The 27,781-nt window shown below is 43.2% G+C and overlaps 1 protein-coding gene across 1 annotated transcript in view; it reads left to right on the top strand.

Moving 5' to 3' along the window:
• RXFP1 (relaxin family peptide receptor 1) overlaps nt 1-26,147 on the top strand; it is a 38,455-nt gene extending 12,308 nt beyond the window's left edge. Inside the window, 15 exon segments of the mRNA XM_077300002.1 lie at nt 150-221; nt 1,130-1,201; nt 2,041-2,112; nt 11,975-12,046; nt 15,599-15,673; nt 16,013-16,084; nt 16,333-16,404; nt 16,514-16,585; nt 18,525-18,596; nt 19,637-19,708; nt 19,921-20,150; nt 21,506-21,916; nt 24,342-24,472; nt 24,474-24,561; nt 24,928-26,147. Of these exon segments, the coding sequence (XP_077156117.1) occupies nt 150-221; nt 1,130-1,201; nt 2,041-2,112; nt 11,975-12,046; nt 15,599-15,673; nt 16,013-16,084; nt 16,333-16,404; nt 16,514-16,585; nt 18,525-18,596; nt 19,637-19,708; nt 19,921-20,150; nt 21,506-21,916; nt 24,342-24,472; nt 24,474-24,561; nt 24,928-25,235 (1,891 nt within the window). The 3' untranslated portion in view covers nt 25,236-26,147.
• The last annotated feature ends 1,634 nt before the right edge of the window (nt 26,148-27,781 follow it).

The raw sequence follows: 27,781 nt of genomic DNA, 5'->3' as shown, positions 1-27,781 counted from the left end.
CCACCCCTTTTCTCCTGGACTAGCCTGGTCCATTAATGTTTAGAAGTTTGTATCATCTGTATTTGTTACCATTGCAATGAAAGAAGTCTCCTATATTGGGGAGTGGCTTGGTGAATAAGTTTGCCCAGTAAACTTAATGTTTATTCCAGGTCCCTGAAAAGGAATCTTCTAGGAAGGCTTGCTGACAACAGTTTCAAAAAATATCAGGATCTTAAAAAATTGTAAGACACTGTTTTAATGTCAAACTACTGAAACATCATCGGTTTGTTACATAGTTATTAAGGAGGGGGGAGTTCATATAACATGGTTTTTGCATTCTTGGAAACATGGCTCGATTAATTAAGCATCTATTCTACAGCCAAATATTGCTCTGTTTTCTGCTGGGAAATTGCCTAAGCTCAGAGATGTTTAGTAGGCATTTTTTGTCTCTTGAACTGATAGTACAAGCTAACATTCCCTCTATATGCAATCATAGCTGAAATTGTCATTATAGACCAAGGATTATTTATCTTGCCTGAAAATCTTCATCCTAGATGTGGGGAGAAATTACACCATGAAATGTATTTCCCATTGCAACTAATGAAAACAAATATTTGATTGCTGTCTCGTTGCAGCTAGTTTTAATTTGACACTACAGAATCCAACAAAAGCTCTTAAGATGTCATATTACCCAAATCTGATTTTCACTTTGTTTGCATACTCCTTAAGTGTGTATAAACAGCATGCATTCCCTGAATTCTTATTACTGCCATCTAGTACAAGTGTTTCTATATTTTGTAGCACCCTCTTCTGGCCACAATTTTATACATAGTGAATATCACAGGACAAGGTCATCATTTTGTAAATTTGAAATTTTGAATTGCAGAATACAGCAATTTCATTTGTCTTGGTTTTCAATTCAGCCCTTAACCAGCCTCTAATATTCTATAAACAGGATAGCATTCCTTAAATGGTGTATTAAGGTGCATTTTTTAAATTTTAAAATTAGAGACATAAGCTTTGCAACATGAAACTGAGCTACAACCCCTAAAACTACTGAAAATGTAGAAGACTGTAATTTTGCTTAGAATTGCCCTGTCATTCATGGCTACAGTCAATATTTTTATTCGTATATTTTTTTTATCCACAGGTATCTTCAAGACAACAAAATAAGTTTTGTGTCAGGACATGCTTTCAGAGGACTCTACAATTTGACAAAGCTGTAGGTATCTCCTCTGTAGTTATACACTAGATCTATCAATACTTCTACACTGAAATAATTTTAACAGTGCCTTCAGTGCAGGAGCTAGCATCCATACACAAGCAGAAAGTCTTGTTGGTCCATTGTCAATGGAAGTAGTCAGACAATTACCTTACCCCAACAAGATCTAAATTGAAGCCCGTTGGGTACTGCCAAAGATGAAGGGTGGCTATAAAGCACCTTTAAATGTGGAATAGTGACTTGCAGTGCTGTTTGAAGCAGAATTACACTCTTTTAATTACATTGAGGAAAATGGGATTAGGAAGGTGTAACTCTGCTTAGGACAGGCTTTCTCAACCAGGGTTTTGCAAAAACTTGACGTTTCTTGACAGCCCTGCAAGGGTTTCCCAAATGTTTGGGAATTAATTAATTTGTTTATTAAACATTTGTTGGGTGATGTCATCATATATGGTTATGTCTGCCCACCTCCCATGCCAAAATGGCCAATGATGGGCCCGTAAGGGATTGGAAGGGGAGGGGCCCCAGGTGGGCATGTACACATTTATGCTTCCCAACCATATTCTGCACAGTTGCACCACTCCTGGAGTTTCTCGAAGCCAGAAGAATGTGTCAGGGGTTTCTCAACTGTAAAAATGTTGAGAAAGAATGTCTTAGGAAGTCACTTTTGAATACTAGGCATAGCTTTAGATAAGTCTCTGTTTTGCACCTTACTTTCTGTATCACAGAGTTGTGTATCTAACACATTCTAAAAAAAAAATAAAGGAAGAATGAGTCACAAACAAACCAGTCAATAAGCTTCTAACACAATTGCCTATTGTGATGTGTTGTTTTTGTTTTAGATACCTAAGTCACAACAACATAACCTATCTGAAACCCTGTGTCTTTGAAGATCTACATAAACTTGAATGGCTGTATGTACTGCTTTTTTATTGCTTTAAGTGCACAATATGGAACCCTCAGTTCCACAGATAATCAGCCATACAAGATAGTTTTGCCATCTCTACCATACAAACATAATCTATACAATCCTTTTTTCATTAAGAGAGCATGACAAATTTTTATTTTCACAGTACAGGAGTCAATTAAATTCTGATTCAAATCCAACATACGTATTACATTAGAGTAAATTTAACACCGGTAGGAATCTGGGGCAGATAATTATAGCAGGGGAGCATGGATTTTCCATGAAAGGTTTCAAAAGAAGCAAAAATAGAAAAAGCAGTAATGTTCACATCAAAGAATTGATATACAAAGCATATTTTTAAAAGAAATAGAATGACCTGAAATGGAATGTTTTCATGGAACCTTTCATCTTCCCTGAAGAGACCTCCATTTGCAAAGGATATTCAAACAGGGGTGAAATTGTTTGCTTCCTTTACACTTTAAAAGAAGCAGTCCACAGTTTGATCTTGTCTATTATCTTGATTATCTGACTGCCAAGAGAGGGATGAATCATGCCAGATGTCCCCCTTAAATACATGCTTTTCCAAGGGCGGGAAGAAATTTTGATTCTATCTCAGATGGCTTCCCTAAGATGGCAATTGTTGTCCCTTCAGTAAAATGCTTTGCAGAATGTCTTCCTCTTTGTCTTGGTAGGTCAAGAGTATGAAGAAGAAGAAGACTTGGTTCTTATATGCTGCTTTTCCTTACCCGAAGGAGGCTCAAAGTCGCCTTCAGTTGCCTTCCCATTGTTTAAAAAATCAGTAAAAAAATAAGAACAAAGTCGCCTTCCCATTCCTCTCCCCACAACAGACACCCTGTGGGGTGGGTGAGGCTGAGAGAGCCCTGATATAACTGCTCGATCAGAACAGTTTTATCAGTGCCATGGCGAGCCCCAGGTCACCCAGCTGGTTGCATGTGGGGGAGTGAAGAATCGAACCCGGCATGCCAGATTAGAAGTCCACACACCTAACCACTACACCAAACTGGCTCTCAGGGACTGCCGTATGTCAGGGACTGCCATTTTTCATCAAAAGGCTCCCCTTGTTAAGGGAGTTCTGTTTGGAGAGAATTTTACGCACCATAACTTTCACAGGGTTCATTTTTTTTGCTTTGCAGGGTCCCCATTCGTCGCCCCATTAACGACGCCACACCTGTTCTTGGCATGAAAATGGCCACAGCCGTTTTATTGAGAGTGGCACCCCCCAGCCTGGAAGCGAACTTGCCTTCTCGTGGTCAGCCGACCTACGAGGCAGCCCCAAATTTACCCGGCAGGTCTTCCTCAACGGGAATTGCTGGCACATGCGCATGCATATTCCCGGCCATGACCTGCAAACGTGGGAGGTAGCAACTATACGCGAACCCGCCGGGCGTTTTTGCCTCTGCTGGGTTTCGCCTGCCACCCGGAAATGCGAGCCCACCAAACCGGCTCCGCATCCACTCAGCCCCTTAAGGGGGCCCCCAACTCCTAGGGATGCCAGCGCGCAAGCTTGGCACCCACCATAACCTTCGCTTCCAGCTAACCAACCGCCGGCTGTGACAAAAGTTAACAACTTTCAAATATTTCATTCAATATAACATTTTACCATAAACTCCTCCCCTTTCCTCCTTTTTATATTTAACAATAGATGAACCTTCATCCCTTAACCCATAACATAAAGGGAGGGTGGGTGGGCTTTCAAACAGGCACGGAGCGGGAGAAGAGGCCGGGCCCGTCAGCGCAGCTCCTTATAAAGGAGCCCCGGCCTCTGCCCCTCCCTTCCCCGCCGTCGCACCTGCGCCGGCCGCAAAGGATGCTGGGACGTGTAGTCCCAGCCTCCCAGCGGCGTCTTCCTGGTGCTTCGGCCCCGCGGCAGCAAAGGCCCCTTCACTAATTTTCAGGTGCTCTTGCTTTGCAGGGTCCCCATTCGTCGCCCCATTAACGACGCCACACCTGTTCTTGGCATGAAAATGGCCACAGCCGTTTTATTGAGAGTGGCACCCCCCAGCCTGGAAGCGAACTTGCCTTCTCGTGGTCAGCCGACCTACGAGGCAGCCCCAAATTTACCCGGCAGGTCTTCCTCAACGGGAATTGCTGGCACATGCGCATGCATATTCCCGGCCATGACCTGCAAACGTGGGAGGTAGCAACTATACGCGAACCCGCCGGGCGTTTTTGCCTCTGCTGGGTTTCGCCTGCCACCCGGAAATGCGAGCCCACCAAACCGGCTCCGCATCCACTCAGCCCCTTAAGGGGGCCCCCAACTCCTAGGGATGCCAGCGCGCAAGCTTGGCACCCACCATAACCTTCGCTTCCAGCTAACCAACCGCCACCGAGCTCAGGGAGCTTCCTCCCTGCGCTCCCGCCACCTCTCACCACTGCAGCCATTGTAAAATCGCATGCCGTACATCGAAAAGCCAGGTATCCATCCCCCACTCTGAGAGATGGACCCCGTCAGCCCTATACAGTGCCCATTGCCTGTAACCAATCTCAGGGTGCTGAATGACCAATCCCCCATGCGATTCCACAAATTTCGATACCGCCTTATTAGCCCGTCTCCTGGCCAGATCTACTCGGCTAGGCGAGACGGCCCCCCTCCAGATTCGCCGTTCCAGGAGCGAAGACCAAATGATAGCAACCGTAGGCAGCCAAGATCTCAGTGTCGTCAGATCATTCATCACCATCCTGGCTAAGCGTCGACCAGACTGCACAGGTAAGTCATTCTCTCCCAATTGTATGATCAACCCGTCCGGGTATCCTTCCTTGCGCAGCATCTCCGCCAGCATCTCCAAAAAGGATGGCCACCGCATTCCTCGCCTCCCTCTCCATTGGATCTGAACTTGTCCTGACAATCCAAGGCATCTTTCCCAGCCAGAATCAGCCGCGTAACGTGCTGCCCAAAACACAATGCTGTGTCCTACAATCCATAGCTTGGGAACAGCCATCGCCAGTTCTGGAAAAGCAAAAGAATCAAAGAAGGAGGTCTGGTCTTATATAACTCCTGCATGCACTTGATTTCCATCGACCCACTGCTTTTATACCATCCAGACCAGCGCCCCCCACTGCCGCCTGAGTCGCCGCTCCAATGCGGAACGAATGAGTCCCGTACTGACCCGCAGGCAGCCCCAACCTAGATATGGCTGAACGCATTACCGCTATAACCTGAAACCGGGATAGCAAATATCCGTCCGTATGGACAAACAATGGTCCTTCGAATGGTGGGCGAATCAAGAGGTATGCCCTGACACTTCTAACAGGGCAAGGCAAACCTCCACCTGATTCATTGAGCACTATGTGATTCCCCCTCCCCAGCTGATCCGTTTTACTCCTTCTGAGGTGAATTTTCAATTCTGATTCACCTATTTCAATATCCTGAACACATAGTGCCTGATTCCCAGCCACGGTCTTACTAGCCGACACAATTTCACTACACCTAAACGCACCAAAGTACAAGACCGTAAAGGTCGCCGTGAACAAGGTGGTCTCATACACCGAGTTACAAACTCTCGGTAATTCCAATAGTAACTTTTGGAGCGTGTGTATTGAAATTGGGCGTCTAAAATCCCGCCTTGCGGGAGAAGAACGCTTCCACCCGAGTAGCGCTCTCCTGGCTAGAAAAGACGTTGCTGGGTCCCACCAACGCTGAGACTTGCAGAAGAATGACAAACCAGCCAAACGGACTGCCAATGTCTTAGGTGCCGCCCCCTGTCCATGTAAGTGTGCCAAATAATGCAAAATTATATCCTCCCATGGCGGAAACGGGCTGTCATAACCCTGTAACGTTGCAAACTGCATATAACCCGAAACCGCACTGGAGTATGCCCTCAACGTGGACGGAGCCATAGAACCCATCACTGCTCGTTGGATGGTTCGCTGCCAAGATTCCACAGCTCCTCCGGGAACGGATCTGGACTCCGGTTCGCTGATGGAGCTAAAACCCGAAACCGGTCCTCCTGGAATCGAGACAAAGCATCCGCCACGTCATTTGCCACTCCAGGAATGTATCTTGCATGAAATGTAATGTTATAGACCAAAACATGTTAGAACCAAATGCCTGACTAATCTCATAACCCTTTCCGATCGGCTAGACTGCCTGTTAACAACCCTTACAACCGCTTGGTTGTCACACCAGAATAGGACCTTGTGATTTTTAAATAAATTTTTCCACAAGGTGACAGCCACCACCACCGGAAAGAGCTCGAGAAAAGTCAAATCCCTCAGAATGCCCGTCTCCCCCCAACCTGCCGGCCAGCGTTCAGAACACCAACTGTTTTGATAAATCACACCAAAACCCAAACTGCCGGCAGCGTCAGAGTGAACTTGTAAGGAGTTCTCAGGGGTTAATGATGATTGCCAAATAGCAACCCCATTAAAACCCTCCAAAAACTCTAACCACACCCTAAAATCTTCCTTAAGTGATTTTGTCAATCGTATATGATGATGAGGAGAAGACACACCAGCCGTAGACCTCGCCATCCGCGCACAAAAAGCCCTTCCAGGCGACACGGCTTTACAGGCAAAATTCAGATGCCCAAGAATAACCTGCATCTCTTTTAAGGTGCATTTTTTCCTCCTCAACATATTACCGATTAATTCCTTCAAAGCGCTCAGCTTATCCTGTGGTAACTGTGATACCCCTGCCACCGAGTCCAGCCGAATCCCCAAGTAAGTTAAACTGGAAACTGGACCCTCTGTTTTTTCATGGGCCAAAGGAACACCCAGTTCATCAGTCAACGTTTTGAACACTGCCAAACGATCACCACATAGATCAGAATCAGCTGGGCCCACTATCAAAAAGTCATCAAGGTAGTGGGTTGTATAAGGACATCCCGTCCTCTCTTTCAGTTCCCATTCCAAGAAGGTACTGAATGTTTCAAAAGCTGCACATGAAATTGAACATCCCATGGGCAAAGCCTTATCCACATACCAGAAACCCTCAAATTGACATCCCAGCAAGCAGAAATCATCTGGGTGAACTGGCAGCAAACGAAAAGCCGACTGAATATCACATTTTGCCATAAGAGACCCCCGACCACACGCTCGAATGATTGCCACCGCATGATCCAATGATGCATACTTAACCGAACACAGTTCTGGCGCTATTGCATCATTGACCGACGCACCTTTGGGGTACGATAGGTGATGTATCATTCGAAACTGGCCGGGGGTCTTTTTTGGCACGACCCCTAACGGTGATACCCGTAAATTATGAAGAGGAGGAGTGCTGTAAGGACCCGCCATCCGCCCAGCGGCGCATTCCTTACCGATCTTGGTCGCCAGGATCTCAGGTAGTTGGCTTGCCGATTTTAAATTGCCGCTCATCGTTGCGACCCTCAAGCCCGTAAATGGGATTCTGAAACCTTCAGTAAATCCTGCCGCAAGGTAATCTGCTGCTTTCTTATCCGGATATCTACTTAACCACCTCAGCAGTACCTCCACACGGATTGGCGAGCAGGCCAATGACCTCAGTTCCAGAGGCACCTCATGCGCTCTTCTTTCCATTGTCATTTCCCGACCCTCCTCCTTTCTTGAAAGAAGGCCGGCCCCCTCGAAAGGGCTGCTGGTTGCCAGATGACTTCTCGCAGTCTTGTTTAGAGTGACTGCCCCCACATTCCTCACAATAATGTTCAAAGCGGCAACGCCGCCGCCTGCACGTGCCCCTATTATAATCCCAGCAGGCCCCTCTCCATTCCCTCTTACCACCAACTCTCCTCCTTTCTTGTTCATATTTTTTAACATAAGGCCCCACTTTCACGATCCATGCGTCGTGATCCTTTACATCCCACCTAGCCTGGTGATTATTAGAGGCCCGCTCCCTCATCAGCTTGTCGTATGCAATCGCCGCTGTATCACCCGAAAGGGACCTCGCCTCCAACACATTATTGAGGTGTTGTACCAGATGCCATCCCCTCTCTGGGTAGGCACCTACCACCATACCCATGTACTGGCCGTAACCCAGCATCCAGTTGTGGAAGGATTGCTCCGACCTGCCAGAGTCCCTCCCTTTCTTATCCTTTCTGGACCCAGTAAAAGGGGCCTCATCATCAGGCCGCACTAGGCGGAAAACATCCACATAGCATCCGTCCAATGCCCTTTCTCTAACCTTTGTAGTGAGATGTGTCCCCGGAGGATTCTCCCCCCTCGCATAACCTACAGGTGGGGTACCCGTAAAACCATCCCCTTTTGCCTTGTAAAATTCCTTAGTAGACTCCCTGCGAGATGCCCACCATGCCGGAATACCCGGGACTAACGCCCCCTGCAACCAATAGTTGCCGTCTCGCTTAGTCTCCGCTGTCTCCTCCTCCGTAGAGGAAGACTCACCAGATGAGGTGGACTCCCGTCTCGCCCGTGCCCTCTTAGAGCCTCCTCTCCTTGTTCTCTTTTTCTTCTGAGAATCTTGTAGAATACCCTCTGCACCTTGTGCCACTGGCGGCACCCCCCCTACTGCCTCTGGCGGCACCGATCCCGTTGCCCCCATGGTTCCCGATGCCCCCTGTGTTACAAATCCGGCATCATTAACCCCTTGAGACCCTGTCGATGAAGCCTGGGTGTTCACTGGAATGGGCCAGAACTGCCTATATATCCCAGCCCGTTGCGCAAGGGCATCCCCACTGTGCTGCCAAGAGACTGGGATCCCCAACTGGGAAACGTTTCCTTGCTGACTTTGGCCCTGCCATTGTACTGTACTGTTGGAAGCCTGCCAAGGCTGAGCACTTGCCTGCTGCCCACTCTGGCCACTAACCGGGATCGGCAACTGTCCACTGGACCCTTGCCAGGAGGCCCCCATAACTCCAGCCCCCATAGCCACTGAAGCTGGAGCTGGCCACTGCTGAATCCCTACCAGATTCTGCCCCCCCCGTTGTTGTTGCTCCATGCCCCCTATAGGCTGTGCAACTGTACCATCAACCCCTTGCCAGGACGGGCCCGCCGCCATCAGATCCACATTCGATGCGGACCCAGCAGCTACCGCCTGCCACTGAGCTACCCCCCTTGCACTTTGACCAGCTGACGGCCAGTAGCCCAGAGCCCCCTGTGGAGCTGTAGACACTGCCCCCTGCTGGGCACTAGAACCTGCCGTCCAGCCAAGCGCTCCTTGTACTCCAGCGCTGGCTTGCGATAGCGGGACTGACATCTGCCCACTCATCTGCGGGCAGTGCCAACCCATGCCCTGCCCACCGCAGGCCGTGCCCCATGCCCCAGACGGTTGAGCTCCACCATACCCGCCATCAGAAGCCCCTTGCATGGGAACCGTGACTAGCGTCGATGGGGGCAACGCCCTTTCCCCATCCGCGCCACCCGATTGCCCCTGTTGGGCCTGCTCCGCCTGTGCCCTTCGCCCAACTGCCGCGGCCTGGGCAGCCCTCCTGCGGGCCGATCGCGTCCCGTATGGGCCCACTGTAACCCCACTAGGGGGGCCTGCCTCATTCCCTCGCCCCCTAGGCCCTGACCCGGGCTGTGCTCTAACCGGGATAAAACCCCCGGGAACCGTTCCCGCCGGTCCGGCAGCCTGCGCTGCCGAGGCCTGACGACTCCGCCGCTGGCTTCCCCCCTTCCCACAGGACTGCTTCTTTGGCGCCATCCCCGCCCGCTTCTGAGGTAAAAAATTCTCTTTTTTTTTTTTTTTTTTTTTAAATCTTCCCGTCTTCTCCGCCCCTGGCCCAATGCGTTAGAAGCGCCGAGAACAATCGCTCCCCCAGCCGCTCCTGCTTGAACTCAAGGGCCCCCAACGACTCGAATTGCGGCAGGCCGCAATCACGCAGTCGTTTTTAGCCGCCCGGCGCTCCGGCCTTTCAAACAGGCACGGAGCGGGAGAAGAGGCCGGGCCCGTCAGCGCAGCTCCTTATAAAGGAGCCCCGGCCTCTGCCCCTCCCTTCCCCGCCGTCGCACCTGCGCCGGCCGCAAAGGATGCTGGGACGTGTAGTCCCAGCCTCCCAGCGGCGTCTTCCTGGTGCTTCGGCCCCGCGGCAGCAAAGGCCCCTTCACTAATTTTCAGGTGCTCTTCTCGATAAATATTCAACACTGCCAACACTGCCCTAAATAATAAAGTCCATAGCAAATAATCCATTGTGATTTTTCTGGAAGTATTTTGGGGAGAAGGAGGCTCACTCAGATTTTTGTTTCCTTAAAAAGTAAAAAGTCAAAGTTTAAGTGTAAGACATTTTTGACAGATGTTTCTGTCTTCACCATTCAGTCCTCCAAAATCAACACCAGTAACTAGAAATTTTAACATGGTTACAACTTTGGTATTTTTAAAGATCCCTTTTATTAATCATGACAATTTAGGAGCAAACAGCATTGAATGAATGGCACAGCTGTCATTATTCTAAAGAACAAATGCTTGACATATTCGGTATGTTTCTTTGCGTGAAGTATTGTCATAGAAACTGTGATATTTTCCGAAGTAATGGCTCTGTGAGATGGTTATTAAATCATTGCAGCAAATGACATGAAAATTGTTCACATGCTTACATTTTTTTAGTTTCAAAAATGTAGTATATCAAACTTCTTTGGAAATAATGGGCTCAGTTGATCAGTTGTCCAGTTCCTCACCTTGAAACAAAAAATAAGAACAAATATACAGGGACAGAAAGTTTAATTCAGCTAGATAGTAGTATACTCTTGCATTTTACTGATTTTTTAAACAAAATCTCTTAGAACTAACTCCTGTATCCAACTTGATTACTGTTCAATATGCGCACTAGTGACTAAATTAGGTATTTGAAGATTGTGCTTGAATGTTCCTAGTATTATTAAAGTAGGAATAACAGCTGTGTGAAGTCCAGGTACAAACCAAAGCTGCATAGGAGGAGGGTTTAACTCTTCTTGCCCTATAAACAACACTGTACCCAATTCTGTTGTTATTCGAAAGGAAAAGGACCGGCAGTCTTTGTCTGTATAAACAAAGACATCAAATCAAAATCGCAAGATGTCATAGTCTTGTTGTATACTGCATTAGTCAAAGTACTGTGTGCAATCTGCTGGTGGCCTCACGCAAAAAGGACATGGTCAAAATTGAGAGGATACAGAGGAGAGCAACAAGGATGATCTGGGGCCAGGGAATGAACCCTGTGATGTAGTAGTTAAGAGTTGTGGCTTCTAATCTGGCAAGCAAGATTTGATTCCCCCTCTCCTCCACAACCAGCCAGCTGGGTGACCTTGAGCTCACCACAGCATTGATAAAGCTGTTGTGACTGAGCAGTAATATCAGGACCTCACGTAGTGCCTGTTGTGGGGAGAGGACAGGGAAGGTGATTGTAAGCCACTTTGAGACTCCTGTAGAGAAATGTGGCATATAAAAACCAATTCCTTCTTGGGAATGTTCAGCCTGGAGAAGAAAAGGTCAAGAGGTGACATGATTGCTCTCTTTAAGTATTTGAAAGGTTATAACGGAGGACAGCAGGGAGTAGTTTCTGTTGGCACTAGAGGATAGGGCCCGCACTAATGGCTTCAAACTACATGGAGAATGGTAGCAGTAGATATCAAGGGGGGGATTCAGTCAGAGTAGTTCAGCAGTGGAACCAGTTGCAGCAGCTGTACAAATACTTATGAATACTTTACAGTAATCTGCTTTGAGCAGGGGGCTAGACTAGATGGCCTCTATACCACTTCCAACTCTATGATTCTGTCTTTTTGGGGAAGGTAAGAGATTAGTTTCAGTTGGAAAAATTATGCAGGTGTGAAACAATTTCTTCTTCTCCATGTGGCCCCAATTGGAATCAAGGAACTCCTATATCTATTTCATAACATTAAGCATAATCATTTATAACACATAGTTTAAAAGATGGTATACAACATGTTGTTTTCCACTGCCACTATTTTCCATATTGAGAAGTATATTTTCCCCTCATTTACAGAGTAATTGAAAATAATAATATCAAGTGCATCTCTCCACTAACCTTTTATGGGCTCAACTCACTTATTCTCTTGTAAGTATTACGCTGTTATTTTAAAATATTGTTTAGATCAGCCATTCTCATAGGGCGCCATATACCCCCTGGAGGCTGCTGACACATTTGAAGGAGACCACAGAATGAAAAATGTGAGATGGGGAGTCCAAAGGGTTTATGGGGGACCTGGTAACTGAACTAATAAAATATTCTTTTTGTCACATATGCTGTCATTAATTGCTAGGAAGTTTCATCAAAGGGATGAAAACAAAACAATGCAATCCATTCCTTTGTTTGTGCTTGAATTAATGCATTCAAGAAAACAATTATTGCACATGCTTCTCTTGGTTGAATGTTCTAGAACTCTGTCTCAAATATCTATAAGACAAGGTATGTTGAGTATCATTATCTCACTCTTAGCTTAGGCCTTTTAAAGCCTAGCTCATTATGCAAGTGGTCAGCCTGCTAAAGGGGGCCCCAGAAACTGCAAAGATATAAAAGGTCTGTGGTCCAAAAAAAGTTTGAGAATGGCTGGCTTAGAACATGAATTCTTACGAACATTGACCTATTTGAAGGGGACATATTAGTATTTTAGCTAGTTTGGATACCAAATTGAATAGAATGAGTTCAAGAACTATTAAAGTATTCTAATAGTACTTGAACTCATTTGTTGGAGGCCTTTTGTCTCTCTTAATGTACTGTCACTATAGCTAAAATAATTTATGGGACATGGTAGCACAGCAGCTCTAAATAAAATGATGGCTCTCACTCTACAAAATAGTTGTATTCCATGTGGTTTAAATAGTTTTGCTATTTAAATAATACTTTACACTTTCTGATATACTGTATCCCCGTTACTAGTATGAATTTCTTATACTTCTGTTATTTATTTTCATAATTTAACTCATTTGTAAGCTATCTCTTCAGAGACCTGATCAAAGCAGCTGACAAAAGAAAACAGCATAAAATCATTCTGATTAACAACAACTGATAAAACTCTAGAGATATAAAGGTAAAGGTATCCCCTGTGCAAGGACTGGGTCATGTCTGACACTTGGTGTGACGCCCTCTAGCATTTTCATGGCAGACTCAATACGAGGTAGTTTGCCAGTGCCTTCCCCAGTCGTTACTGTTTACCCCCCAGCAAGCTGGGTACTCATTTTACCGACCTCGGAAGGATGGAAGGCTGAGTCAACCTTGAGCCGGCTGCCAGGATCGAACTCCCAACCTCATGGGCAGACAGCTTCAAACATCATGTCGCTGCCTTACCACTCTGCGCCACAAGAGGCTCATTCTAGAGATATAGAAATGTATAAAAACCGAGAGCATAAAATATTTGAAAGCCAAAAGGATAGTCATAACTATCCTCAGGCTAGAAGCAGAGTGTAAAACCAATTCTAAAGATCCTCTGCAAGTTTTTGATTAAGTTGGGTTTTACAACAAAGACTCAGTGTATGTCAGGCACTTTAAATTTGTTGCAAATAACCAATAATGATCAAGTCCAAGAACTTGGCCCTGATTAGACTCCTTTTCTGTATTTCTTGTTGAATAAGTTATTGACCTGAATTCTCAAGCTATCCTGATCTCATCAGGTCTCAGAAGCTAAGCAGGATTGGCTCTAGTTAGTATATGGATGGGAGACCACTAAGGAAATCCAGGGCTGCTATACAGAGGTAGACAACGGCAAACCATCTCTGTTCATTTCTTGACTGGAAAACCCTATGGAGTCAACATAAATCAGCTTTGATGGCACTTTCCACCACCAATTATTGAAATGTTGTCCAACTGTCTTTGGAATGTATAGATTGCAAACCCCACTGATTATTACAAGATTTGATTTGATGCAACAATAAGGGCTTAAACTGAGTGAATTTGCTCAAGAGAAGGTTTGGCAATGTGCCACACTCTTTGAGACTTAAAGGCTGTACAGCTACTCAATGACTTAAGTAAATTTACTTCAGAAGGGCATAACGTTGATTAATCTTTCATTGTCATTATCCTTTACTAAATCCTTTATAAACACACAGTAATTTTGCTACCATGAGAGAAATGAAGGTATCTACCCATAATGCAATGGAAATAAATGTAAGAGAGATGTTATGGTGCACACATATATTTTGATTGTTGGAATTGCTTGAGAATTCCCAAGAAATTCTATGCCCCAACCATTAGATACAGATGTGTACTGACCACTGCCTTCACAACTCAGCCTCACGAAATATTAGCAGCCAGACACCTCCTCACATTGAGGGGTAATTTATAGGCAGATACACAGAAACACCACTTTCTAGCCCTGCATCAAATAACATGATGCTTATCACCTGGCTAAAATGAACAGTAGAATAGATGTCAGTTGCATCTCAAATGCCAAAATGCACTGTCTACTCCCAAGCAAGTACAGAAATATGGACACCAGCCAGTTGTCACTCTCCAAGACATACCTGGGCACTTTAATTAGTTTCTGTGACATCTTAGGGGCTGTTTCACTAATGCCTTTGACTCCTCACTCAAAAGAGATGCATACCTTTCTCTCCAAGAAACTGGTATTAATCTTATCAGTTTCCCAACTGTTTCCTTCCTCACACCCATGTAAATCAATCAGCAATTCCTAACAGCTGCCCCACCTAGACAGTTTCCCATACAGCAATCAAGAGATCATCAAGAAACATTAACATACTTCATTCTACTCTGGAAGAGCAATCAGAGTTATTGTTTATCACCTGAGACCTCATCATGGCTTCACCCAGAGTATTGTCTTCACTCCCGACATGCTCATTACATCTCCTAGATTCTTCGTCAAGTATAGACAATTTCATAAACATGTTGTTTTAGAGGCTAGCGTGTCAGCATAATCCAAGGTTACATTTTCCCTATAAAAATAGAGCACCCAGCACCAATTGTGTGTGTGTGTTCTCTAGACACCTTGCATATACCACCTATTTGTGTGTAGACTTTCTTCTTTCCATTATACATTGAATCTGTGAGCTTCCCTCTTGACATCATGATGGTAACTATCCCCACTCTTCCCAAACGCTATTCTCCTTCACCTCACCTTCCTTAGATAATCGTGTGCATGTGTGATTCATGTGCTATTGATGTGAGTTTGTACCACTTTGGTTCTCTTTAATAAAACATCCGGTTTACATCTGACTGGTTTATTTAGAGTTTCTTAAGGGAATATCCTGGTACACATAGGTGGAGATCCCATAGTCACCCACCTTTTGCTAAGTCTCCAATTAAACAGTTAATTTTGACAAATAAATGCAGGAGACATCCAATTTGGGTAACAGCCATGCCATGCTTTCCTTTATGTTTATTTGGTTCAAAAAGTGTTAAAAGGAATTTTATATCTCTCTCATGTGGTATAGTGAAATGACAGGCCTCGTGGAGGGATTATACAATCTATATTTCCATGTGAGATGATAGAGTTTAAAGGGTTTCAAGAAACTTAAAATAAGACAATTTAAATAAATAAGCTACGGTAATGAAGCCTAAGTTCTAGTGATGAAGTTATAAATATGAAATCACACATTTACTGCCATCAAACTAACATTCTGGTGCTTTGTTTTGGGGTTCCCCCCTTTTTTCCAGAGTTCTGATGAATAATGCTGTTACACAGTTGCCAGATGAACATCTTTGTCAGCATATGCCAAGGCTTCACTGGCTGTGAGTCCATCTTTTCCTACAACAGTTAAACTGTCAATTCAGTTTGAACCAAGATAATCTCATTTCACATTTGCACATTTTCCTCCTAAAGGACAAGAAAATGAGGTTTAGAAATTACACATAGCAAAAGCTACTACTTTGACCACAAGAAATTATCTAAGAATTTCCATTGATTTCAACAATATCTGATTGCAATGAACTGTGGTGTCTTTCTACTATATAAGTTCTGAGAGATCAAAGAAGGAATGTTCTATTAAATAGGATTTCCATTTTATGCAAGTACTTTTTAGTCCTGTTAAAATTAATGACTTTATATGAACATTTTCCCCCATTCTCTAGGGACTTTGAAGGCAACAAAATCCATTATTTAAAAAATGCCACTTTCATCTCCTGCAGAAGCTTAACGGTCCTGTAAGTAAGGAGCATTCTAGTTCAATCAACTTGGCACACGAGTTTCTTGGCCTCTGTTTTTATCGTACTTCACTGATAGCATCTTCCTGGGGAGGAAATTCCACAGAACAGGCACAACCACACAGTAACCCCCCCCCCCTTAAATCAGCTTCCCTCCCTGGTGTCACATGAATAGGGCTTTATTCAGCAGTAAGAGAAGGAGGGTACAAATAGTAAAATATACTAACATATGGATCTTATTATTTCAGTGTTCTGAGAAGAAATGAAATCAGCTCTCTCAATGAAAATAGTTTTTCTCATCTTCACAGATTAGCTGAATTGTAAGAAGATAAATACTGCACATTAACTACTTTACTGTGATTTGTAAAGTTAGCAACTTTGATTGTAAAATAAACTCTTAAGATCTAAATTCTGGGGATTTTTCCACAGAGACTTGGCTAACAACCAGATCAAATCATTTCCTTCATACCTATTTAGGGACCTGAAGGAACTCTCACAACTGTAAGTACTTATAATAATGCTAGTATATAAGATAATGTCTAAAAAATTGAATTATAGAATTATAGGTGCAACTATACATGCTGTTCTGTGAAAGGTTTCTTTTTAAAATGGCAACAAAAATGTTTCCTTATTTATTGAGTTTAAGATTGATTTCCAGAAATATTTTTGTATCACCTATGGTTAGTAATATCCATAATCAGAGCCAGTTACTTCAAGACACACAAATGCTTCATTCAATGTCTTACTATTGCAGCAACTAGCCTGGGAGATCCTCAAGATTATATATTCCATCACAAGTGACAAATGAAGCATTTTTGGATTTATAACAAACCATAGTTTGCCTGAGCCACATCATGACAAATCATTTTTGTTTGCTTGTTTGCTTTTGGTGACAGACAGACACATGTACGGCTTGTTGCTATGTACATTCCTCCCAGTACATTCCCAGACCCATTATGCACGGGGGGAATAACGCACATTCGGGATGGAATGGCGGCGACTAAAATCACCGATAACGCACGGTGCCAGCTGCAACTGGCCGCAGCTTCGGTGCATGCTGCCGAAAAAGCCGCGTTAGTGAAACACGAAAGAAAGCGCAGCTTCCAGGTGACCGGGGCACAACCAGAAGCGGCACCGGGATTGCCGCGTGCATAATCGGTTACTCTGGGTTTTGCCGCCGTTGTGCCCCATCCCGTGCATAACGCGTGTTTTGCATCTTCCCCCTCCGCGTTTTCCATGTGACCCGAAAACGCCGTTTCGGCGGCCGTGCATAATGGGCCCCACTGTTACAAGCAAAGCACATGAAAGCTTACTAGTTTGGGAAACTTTTGAATTAGTTGGCAATTTGTCGCAAATGGCTAGTCAAATTGTAGTTTGTTTCCTTCCTGCAAATCAGGGTTCCAAATCCTGATTTAAAACACTAGTTTGTGAGGAAGAAGCAGAATTCGACTAGGAGATGCTATCTAACATGATAGAAAACTGGAGTTTGATTGAAGGCTTCTACAGTCAGGAAGCTTTGTATCAAGCTTTGTGCATGATTTCTGGAGCACCACAAGCTAAGTTTAGCTATTGTTAGCATGACAATGAGATTCCTTAATAAGTCAAAGTTGGTCCTTAAATATAAAAATCATTGTCCCTTGAAAAAGCTGTAAGGCGAAATGCGTTGGGACTTGTGTGAAATATTAAGAATAAAGAATCACAGAAGAGAGAAGACTCTATATAAGTCCAATTTGGATATTTTATTGCCATATTGGTTTCCCAGTGCGTCTATATTTTTCCAATTTCTTTCTTCACTGGGACCCACCCCTCCCAATTCATTATTTTGGCCAGTGCATGAGTTCAGCAACAAGCTGTTTTTGTGTTCGTCATAACGAGGTTTGTCACAATACCTGAATACAGCCATAATTTGAGGTTCAGATGGACCAACAGACTGGTTCCTCATGAAGGCAGAAGTCCTTCATTTGAAGTTGTGTGGAATAGAACACATAATTCCACAAATCTTTCTGGCTCAGTCATGTCTGAAACTAGCCAAAGCAGAAGGTAGGATAAAGACTACTTGATACATTCAGTTATATACCGAAGGTGGTTGTTGTTGTTAGGGTGGTGGTACTCACTGCTATGGGCACCCTTGGAAATCAGTTCAATCTTTTTATCTGTTCATTTGGAAAGTATTTGTTGCCTGCATATATGAGTGGGATGAGCACATCCTTTTTATTCAAGGAAATACAGCTTTATTTCAGGATTTTAGTTCAACATACATTATCTTTGTCATTTTCTGTCAAATCTATCCAAGATGTTCTCAAACTCCTGACAAATATTAATATTAATCTCTCACACAGCTTTCAATCAGTTGACCAAGTTTGGAAAATATCCAATAAACATGAAGTAGCCCCTCTGATAATAATGTAACTTAAGCCACTATTTATTGTTTTTTTGACAGGAATATTTCATGCAATCCTGTACAGAAAATACAAGCAGATCAGTTTGATTATCTTGTAAAACTCAACTCTCTGTAAGTGCATGTAGTCCTTTTGATAAGTCTTTTGTCAGTATTATACACAAAGAATTGTAGCTTTGTAAAATGCTCACTGAACATTTCCCAAAACATTTGAATGCATTTCAATATTTTACAAATTTATTGGTTTTAGTAATGAAGTAATGAAGCTAAGCTAAGAAATTTTGATGTGAATATATTAATGTGTGTCTAAGTGTATAAGCTTTATTAAAGGTGGTAGGATTGTTATAAAAATATAAATATATACTTGTTGTGGTCAAACAGAGTAGATGCAGCAGTCGGAAAAAATGTGTATGTTTGGTCCCAATCATCTATGAGGGCCTATTCCCTTCCTCTTTGTTTTTGAGATAATATTTTGTTATGAAATGTTCTGCTAATATAAGATTCAATGACTCTGTGCCATTAAGCGAAAGTCTTCCTTGGTAGGAGGAAATTCTACTGAAGGAAGACTCCTCACTGAGCAGATTGGTATTCAACACAATAAATATATTTTTAAAATTACTAATGGAGTTAATTTCTTTTCAGTACCTGCAAATTAAAATTATAGAATTGATACAAAGGTATTTTGATATATTTGAAACATTTATCAGATCAGTCAATTAACAGTACAGATTTCTAAAATATATAGAATACTTGTGTAGATCAAACCAAAGCCTCTTAAATATGATTCTGACGGAATTTTCCACCATAGTTCCAGATGCATGCTAGATATTCACTATTTTTATGTGATAGGCATGTATCTAACGTTTATCGGAAATAGGTGGAAGTTCCTTTTCCCTCTATGGTCTTGCAGTATTAGATCCAACAAGCAAAGAACTTCACTAGCCATGCCTGCTAAACTATTCTATCTGAAATTTCATGAAGTCATTAGCAATACAAAGCATTTTAAAATGTGACCATTTTTAGTGTGTCCATAAAATAAATGTGAAAGATACATAAAATATGCTGATCAAATAATCTACTTTATATATCACTTTTCCTTTTTTTTAGTCACTTCATATATTGATGATACTTAAACCTTTTTTCAATGTTTCTAGCAGCCTAGAAGGTATTGAAATAACAACTATCCAGAGAAGAATGTTCAGTCCACTTAGAAATCTGTCCCATATGTAAGTATTGTATATAAAAAGCTATTTTATATATATAAAATTCTCAGTATAGTCAAATCCAGAGTGGAGTCACAACCAGATAAGACAGATGCTTCTAGAAACCTGAGAAAAGCCACTGAAAATGTGAAATCTTTAATTAAAAGTTAAAAAAAAATAGAACTTTATGCACATTGGTTTGATGTTCAAAACCCCTTTTTTTCTTTCCTTCTCAGATATTTCAAAAAATTCCAGTACTGTGGCTATGCTCCTCATGTACGCAGTTGTAAACCAAATACTGATGGAATCTCTTCCTTTGAGAATTTGTTGGCTAGCGTTATACAGAGAGTATTTGTCTGGATTGTGTCTGCTGTCACTTGCTTTGGGAACATCTTTGTCATCTTCATGAGGCCTTACATTCGATCAGAGAACAAACTCCATGCCATGTCAATAGTATCTCTCTGCTGTGAGTACTCCCCTTACATTAAAATAGTCCCCTTACATGAAAGATAGTTCCGACTTGAGGTTCAGAGGAGGGTCCCCACATATGGAATATGAAAATATTTCTATGAAAGATAGAATCAGGTTTTGAATCAGTCGTATTAATATTAATTAAACAGGAAACTATGTGAAGGGTTCCAAATTAGCTAAAATAGGGGAGGCATATTTTTGTTCCCAAGTAGAAGCAATTCTGAGAAATTATACTACAAAGTTGAAGTCATGTTATTTAAATATATATATATATCCAAAGGTACTACTACAAAATTGTAAAAACCTTGAATAAACAAAAATATCAAAATGAGAAGCTATTGTTTCTCAACATATCCATCTAGATTCATATACCTCTAATGGAGGTGTTTCCATCTCTCTAACCCTTTCCTGATGATTTACATACCACTTAATTGTGTGTTCCTTGTAAATGTCCTTTGAGTTATGATCACAAAATGAAGCCTGAAGGGGCAAGATCAGGGGTATAGAGTGGATGGGGTAAGACTTCCTAACAAAATTCCCATAGTACAGCCCCTGCTACCACCAAAGAATGAACAGATGCATTGTCATGATGGGGGAAAAAAAACCATTGCACAACTTTCCTAACAAGACTAATGCCTCTTATGCACGGCGGCAGCTACTGCGCGCTGCTGCTGTGCTGTTGCGGTGGGGCAGGATGCCCCGCCGTTCCCATGTATGCATGGGGGCAGGGCATGCTGGGCTGTCCTGGCGTAGAGCACACGCTGAACGCCGGGGCCAGAAGGTAAGCCAGCGTGCCAGAGGGGAGGCTTGGACGGCCGGGGGAGTGGGGGGGCACAGGCCTCCTCCACAAGCCCAGGTGGGGGCAGGGGGTTGCCCCTGCCAGCTCCAGGGCTTCGTGGAGCCCGCAGGGGCGTGTGGTGTCCCAACAGGGACACCGTAGGATCAAGGTTGGGCAGGCCGACAAGCCGGGTGCTGGCCCGCCGCAGCCCCGGCTTACCCAGGAAGCTACGGAAGATCCCGCAGTCGCTTAACGCGGGCCTTCCGTAGCCCTGGGCCGGGAGGCACCTGCGCTTGTGGTGGCAGCGAGCGTTATCGGTGAATTTAACCGAAGTGCTGCTGCTGCCAGCGCGGGCATTATGGGCCGTGCATAACGGGCCTAAGAAAAGGATATTACAGAGAGAACTTGTCTGCAGCCATCCACTGATACAGAGGCATATTTAAACACCTTTTATTTGGAATTAACCCATGCATGTATGAATTGGAACCCTAGTAGCAATACTTTTTGACTTACAGCTGTGTGTGTATATATATCTAGTAGTCCTATGAATTATGATGTCACTTTTTTAATAGGTGCTGACTGCCTTATGGGTATATACTTATTTGTAATCGGAGCCTTCGACCTGAAATATCGTGGGGAATACAATAGGCATGCTCAGTTATGGATGGACAGTATTCAGTGCCAGCTGGTGGGATCGTTGGCAATTTTGTCCACAGAAGTGTCAGTCTTATTATTAACCTATCTGACTTTGGAAAAATATATCCGCATAGTTTATCCCTTTAGATGCTTGAAGCGAGGAAGGTACAGGACACTTGCCATTTTGTTTCTAATCTGGATTATAGGATTCACAGTTGCTTTCATTCCACTGAGCAATAAGGACTTTTTCCAAAACTACTATGGTGCTAATGGTGTCTGTTTCCCTCTTCACTCTGAACAATCAGAAAGCATTGGAGGTCAAATCTATTCTGTTGTAATTTTTCTGGGTAAGTACATTCCATAGGCATCCTAGTTGATAACTGAAAATAAACTGCTTATCTCTATATGAATATGGACTGAGGTGTACCAGCACTAAGAAGTATCTATATGAAGGACCTGTTTCCCAGATAACAAGTCTGAATATTATGTTTGGTACCATACTTCTAAGTTTGGGTACTTTGGATATTCATGAAACTCTCTTGCATAATTATATTATGTATTTATTATTAAATTTACAGCCCACCTATATTGGCCCTGCTGTCTCAGGGCAGTTCACAACAATCAATGAATACAATTAAATACAATAACAATTAAAATATTAAAACAGTTAAAACAGCCAAATAGTTGGTGACATATCAGTTCAGTTTACACTTTGGAATAGATAGAAACTGACTTACCACTGAGAGATGTCCTTAGATTGGTGTATTTGCTTATCCAAACTGGCCTCAAGCATCGGCCCAGTGGAAGAGCTCCAATGTGCTAGCCCTATGGAACTGTAGTAGTTCCATTAGGGCCCTGATATTCTCAGGGAGCTGATTCCACCAAGGTCAAGGGCTGGGCCCTGATTGAAACAAGTTGGACATCTCTGGGACCAGGGTCTGTCAAGTGATTTGTGAATGCTGAACGGAGCACCCTCCGGGGGACATATTCAGACAGGCAGTCCCTCAGATACACTGGGCCTGGACCGCCTATGGCCTTGATGGTTAAAACTAAAATCTTGAAGCGACCTCTAAACTCTACTGGGAGCCAATGTAGCTTCCGCAAGACTGGTGTAATGTGGGCCCTCCATGGTGTCTTAGTTACATCCCATGCAGCACCATTTTGGACCAGTTGTAATTTCCAGATTAGGGTCAATAGCAGGCTTACATACAGCAAGTTGACCATCACATGGATCACTATTTCCAGGTGTTCAGGGACCAAATAGGGTCACGTGGGTTTTTTCAATAGAGGATGAGCCACTGCCTCCTTCAAACCCTCCAGAAACATTCCTGTCATTAGGGACAGATTGATAATTTCCTGGAGTGGTCCTCCTACTCTCTTGTCGCTCATTTTAATGAGCCACAAGGGACAGGGGTCCCAAGCCTTTTTATCACCGGGGACCAGTCAATGCTTAACAATTTTACTGAGGCCTGGGGGGTAGTCTTTTGCCGTCACCACCACCGCCTGAGCCCCAGCTCCACTTGCTTTCCTGCTGGTGCCCCTGACTTCCCACCCCCCACTGGGGGGCGCTGCCAGCAGCAGGTGTGAAGCGCCACGCCGAGGGGGAGACCCAGCCTTGGCAGCTGCTGGAGAGCACCAAAGGTGAGCCGGCAGCAGAGTGGCAGGGCAGCCCCCGAGGCAGCAGCTGGGAAGGAGGACGAGGAGCCATGGCCCGTACTGACTGATCCATGGACCGGTCCCTAGCCTGGGAGTTGGGGACCACTGGTCTAGAGGACAACTAATGGGCCTCATTGAAACTACCAACCTGCCTACCTTGGTCCGGGTAAGATGCCTGAAATGATCAAGTCCCCTCCGAAGGTGGCTAAGGAGCCCCAAGCTCTCTTATAGTTGGGGGAAAGTTGTGGTGGAGCTGTGAGACCTAATCTGGTCACAAATGCCTTACAGATTATATCCCATTCAGTATAATTTGAGCACCCTTTCCTCCACAAAGGGATAACATTGTTTTACTTGTATTTTATTGTACCCAGAAGAGGTTTTGGCCTGCTTCTTTCAGATTAGGGAGCAGCAAGGAAAGGGTGGAAGAATGGTAGGACCCGATTGGGGAAGGGGCCAAGGACTACCCAGAAAGACCAGGTGGAACAGCCAGCACAGCCTTGAGCCATATATTACTGGGGACTCACAGTGTCAGGAGAAGCTGGTTGACTATAGCTCCTACTACTGGGGGAGAGGTCTTTCCCTTACAGCTGTGGAGGGTGTAGGATGGGATAGAAAAGAGTGGTATTCAGCCAAGTGGCAAGGTCCAGATGTGGGGAAGAGCCCTAAAAGCAATGATCCAGGAGAGTGATATGGGCAAAGTAGGACGAGTGATGGAAAGCTATGGGCATGGAGGTGAAGTAATTTCCCAGAAACAGTGCCTAAGCCAGTGCAGAGCTTGTATCCAGATGTGTGTTGCTATGAGTAGGGTCCTTCTATGTAATTTCTGCATCATTTAACATATCATATTAATGGTTAAGTTTTGTTTCAGCTGTCTGCTTGGGTTCAGATTTCTGCAAACCAAAATCTTTTCATTATTTACTGGATATACCATCCTGTTGAATGTATTGACTTACACTGCATAATCTGAGTCTCAGTGAGACAGCAGACTACAAATAACATTAAATAAGCAAGTAAAATAAATTCCCATAACCTTATAATACTAGTGCAGGTTTATATTGTGGTCTGAGATAGCAGGCAACTAAATGAAATATCAATATACCTTGTCTCTTGCAACAGGTGTTAATTTGGTAGCGTTCATCATCATTGTGTTCTCCTATGGAAGCATGTTTTACAGTGTTCATCAAACAGCCATTACTGCCACTGAAATCCGAAATCACGTGAAGAAAGAGATGACTCTTGCAAAACGTTTTTTTTTTCATCGTATTTACTGATGCACTGTGTTGGATTCCTATATTTATACTAAAATTGCTTTCCTTACTTCATGTAGAAATTCCAGGTATTGCCTAAATTTGTTTTAATTATTCTGTCACATTTTCCAGTTTTTGCCTGGCAACTCTAAGGCTAGGATTTTCATAATCACCAATACAAATATGGCTACTATATTTTATTCTAGAGATGGAATCAGAGAAAAAAAATAATGTTTCTTGTCTCTAGTGTATGTCAAGATATAATTAAGTATATGATCACCATCTTAAGTAAAGTTCTGCTGTTTTCTATTCTGATTAGAAGTGGGATAGGACATGAATGCTCAAATATTTCAGCCCTACTTAAAGCTGGGCCAATAAGATCCCACATTTATAGACCATGCCTTGTGTTACGGGGTTACTGTTGAGTAAACCATTGTTTTTTGTTCTCCCTGCAGGTTCTATAACTTCCTGGGTAGTGATTTTTATACTACCAATCAACAGCGCTTTGAACCCTCTTCTCTACACACTAACCACTAGGCCTTTCAAGGAAACGATCCATCAAGTTTGGCACAACTACAAGCAAAGGAGATCCTTGGGAAGCCAGAGCAGTCAAAAAATGTATGGAGCATCATTTATTTGGGTAGAAATGTGGCCTCTGCGAGAGACTTCACCTCAGTTGACAAAGCCTGCTCTTTATACTGACTTTTCAGAAGGATCAATAACTCACACATACATCAACAGTGAATCCATATACATGAAATGAATGCATGTGTTTTGTCTTAAGCTATTTATACATTCAGCATCATTTTCCTAATTTTCCTATTGCCAGTTACATAATAAAGCAACAACCTCCCCACCCCCCACCCCCAATTCAAAGTGTGGAATGATCTCTTAAGCAGAACAAAATACAATATCGAAAAATGGGAGAATTAGCCATAAAAACTGGGGAGGGGGAATTAAAGATAATTGTTTATGATGATTTCAGGTTGGTGGGTAATCAAAGCATTCACACCTGTTTTCACAAGTTTTTGATAAATTTGTTAAGTTTATGGTAACAGAAGATGGGATTATATGAAACAGTGTTATCCCTAAATAGGTAAAAGGTAAAGGTATCCCCTGTGCAAGCACCGGGTCATGTCTGACCCTTGGGATGATGCTGTCTAGCGTTTTCATGGCAGACTCAATACAGGGTAGTTTGCCAGGGCCTTCCCCAGTCATTACCATTTACCCCCCAGCTGGGTATCCCTAAATACTTCAGCAGTATTCTTCTGAAATGTTTGCCTCTGTGACTGAAATACAGCCAAGATGAAAGGACAGATTACTGAATGTTTACAAACAGAAGCTGTTTCAATGGACTGCAAATAAAATACCCAGTCCTGCAACACTGTGAATGGAACCTAAAGGACTGGGGAAAAGGCATTGTGGTTTCTGGCTCCCACCTCTATCGGTAGCACTACAGTGCACAAGAGAGTCTCCCAACTCTCCATAGCAGCATTTTGGGTAGAGTAGAGGCTACAGAAAGAGCCTATTGTGGTGCACAGTGGTAACTGGCAGAAATGCTGTCTGAAGCTGTCTGTCCATGAGGCTGGGAGTTCAATCCCAGCAGCTGGCTCAAGGTTGACTCAGCCTTCCATCCTTCCGAGGTTGGTAAAATGAGTACCCAGCTTGCTGGGGGGGGGGGTAAATGATAATGACTGGGGAAGACACTGGCAAACCACCCTGTATTGAGTCTGCCATGAAAACGCTAGACGGCGTCACCCCAAGGGTCAGCCATGACCTGGTGCTTGCACAGGAGATACCGTTACCTATGGGGGCTACAGAAGAGAGGAGAACCTAGGAAATACAATAAGCACAACTCATGCTTCTTTGTATCCAACTTGGTGTTTTTATATGAGAAAATAGTAACATTCTATTTGATTTTACATTTGCAACATGAAGAACCATATCAATAGAGCAACCTGATGGTCAGTGTTTTGTTTTTTAATTTGGAGAACGGTTTTATAAACGCTTGAACTTGACTTAATGGAAAATGGTGTGACTTTGTTTTGCTGCTTTCATTCACCTTGTTTTTCAAGGTCTATTTTCTTTTCATCATATCTGATTCATGGTCAACATAAGTGCATTTAATTGCTCATATATGAACTCCTTTTGAACTCTCCTGAACTGGAAGTACATGATATGGCTTCCGATTAGAATATCCAAGAACAAAAAGATGATTGTGTAATGCCTTGACTTCCAACTGTTGACATTATATACTGTAAAAAATTGTAAATGTTTCCTAAAAGTCTGGTAAGATGATGAGATAGAGTTGACTAATGTAATGTTAATAATTATCAAATACATAATTTAGTATCTGATAATGACATAACCCTCTGAAATGCACCCTCATTAGAAAGGAGATCCTCTGATCCTCACAGCAGAATAAATGCAAAAAAGTACACACAGATAACAGGCTCAATTACTGATGCCCCAGAAGACATGGACTTAAAAACAGTATTTTAATTAAATAGTCATAGCTTGTGTAACCCTCTTAGCACAGTCATTTTTAATATTACAAATGTTTTTGTATATCGAATACAGCCTTTCTCAACATTTTTACCATTAGGAAACCCCTGAAACATTCTTCACCCTTTGAGAAACCCCAAAACTGGTGCAATTGTGCAAAATATGGTTGGGAAGCATAGCTGTTTGCAGCCTACCTGGAACCTCTCCCCTTCCCACTGCCTCAAGGCCCATCACTGGGGCCCATTGGGGGGGGGGTCCACATGTCCATATATTACCATATATCACCTGATAAATGTTCACCAAATTTGAAAAACATAAAAATATATATTATGTGAATTGCTAAACCCCAACAAATCAAACTCATTGATACTGCTTACCCATTTGGAATGTATCCAGTAGCTTAGTATTCCAACAGAACTCTGAATCCAGAGCTCAATTATTTTCAGCCAAGCCTTGGCATCTATAGTGAAACTTCAGAAAACTGCCTGAAAATCAGCCAGCAACACTGAACACTTAAACTGAAATATTCCAGAATGGTCACTCTAGCAACCAATCATGACTTGTATGTTTGCACATTTATACTGGAAAAAGTGTAAGTTATACAGTGCAATCCTAAAACATTGTACATTGATTCCAATAGACCTTAAGGGGTCTACAGAGCATTACAATATTAGTTCAAAAAATAGAAGCATGGCTTTTCTCCTGAACACTGGATGTTTCTTTAGACTGACTGTATCATAAAATCGGCAGATGTCAGTTATGTAAAACCAGTAAAGTCTCAAAGTTTGTTCATCACATGCTGTC

The sequence above is a fragment of the Paroedura picta genome, chromosome 10, assembly GCF_049243985.1.
Source record: "Paroedura picta isolate Pp20150507F chromosome 10, Ppicta_v3.0, whole genome shotgun sequence".
Taxonomy (NCBI): Eukaryota; Metazoa; Chordata; class Lepidosauria; order Squamata; family Gekkonidae; genus Paroedura; species Paroedura picta.
This window is presented reverse-complemented; position numbering and strand designations above follow the sequence as displayed.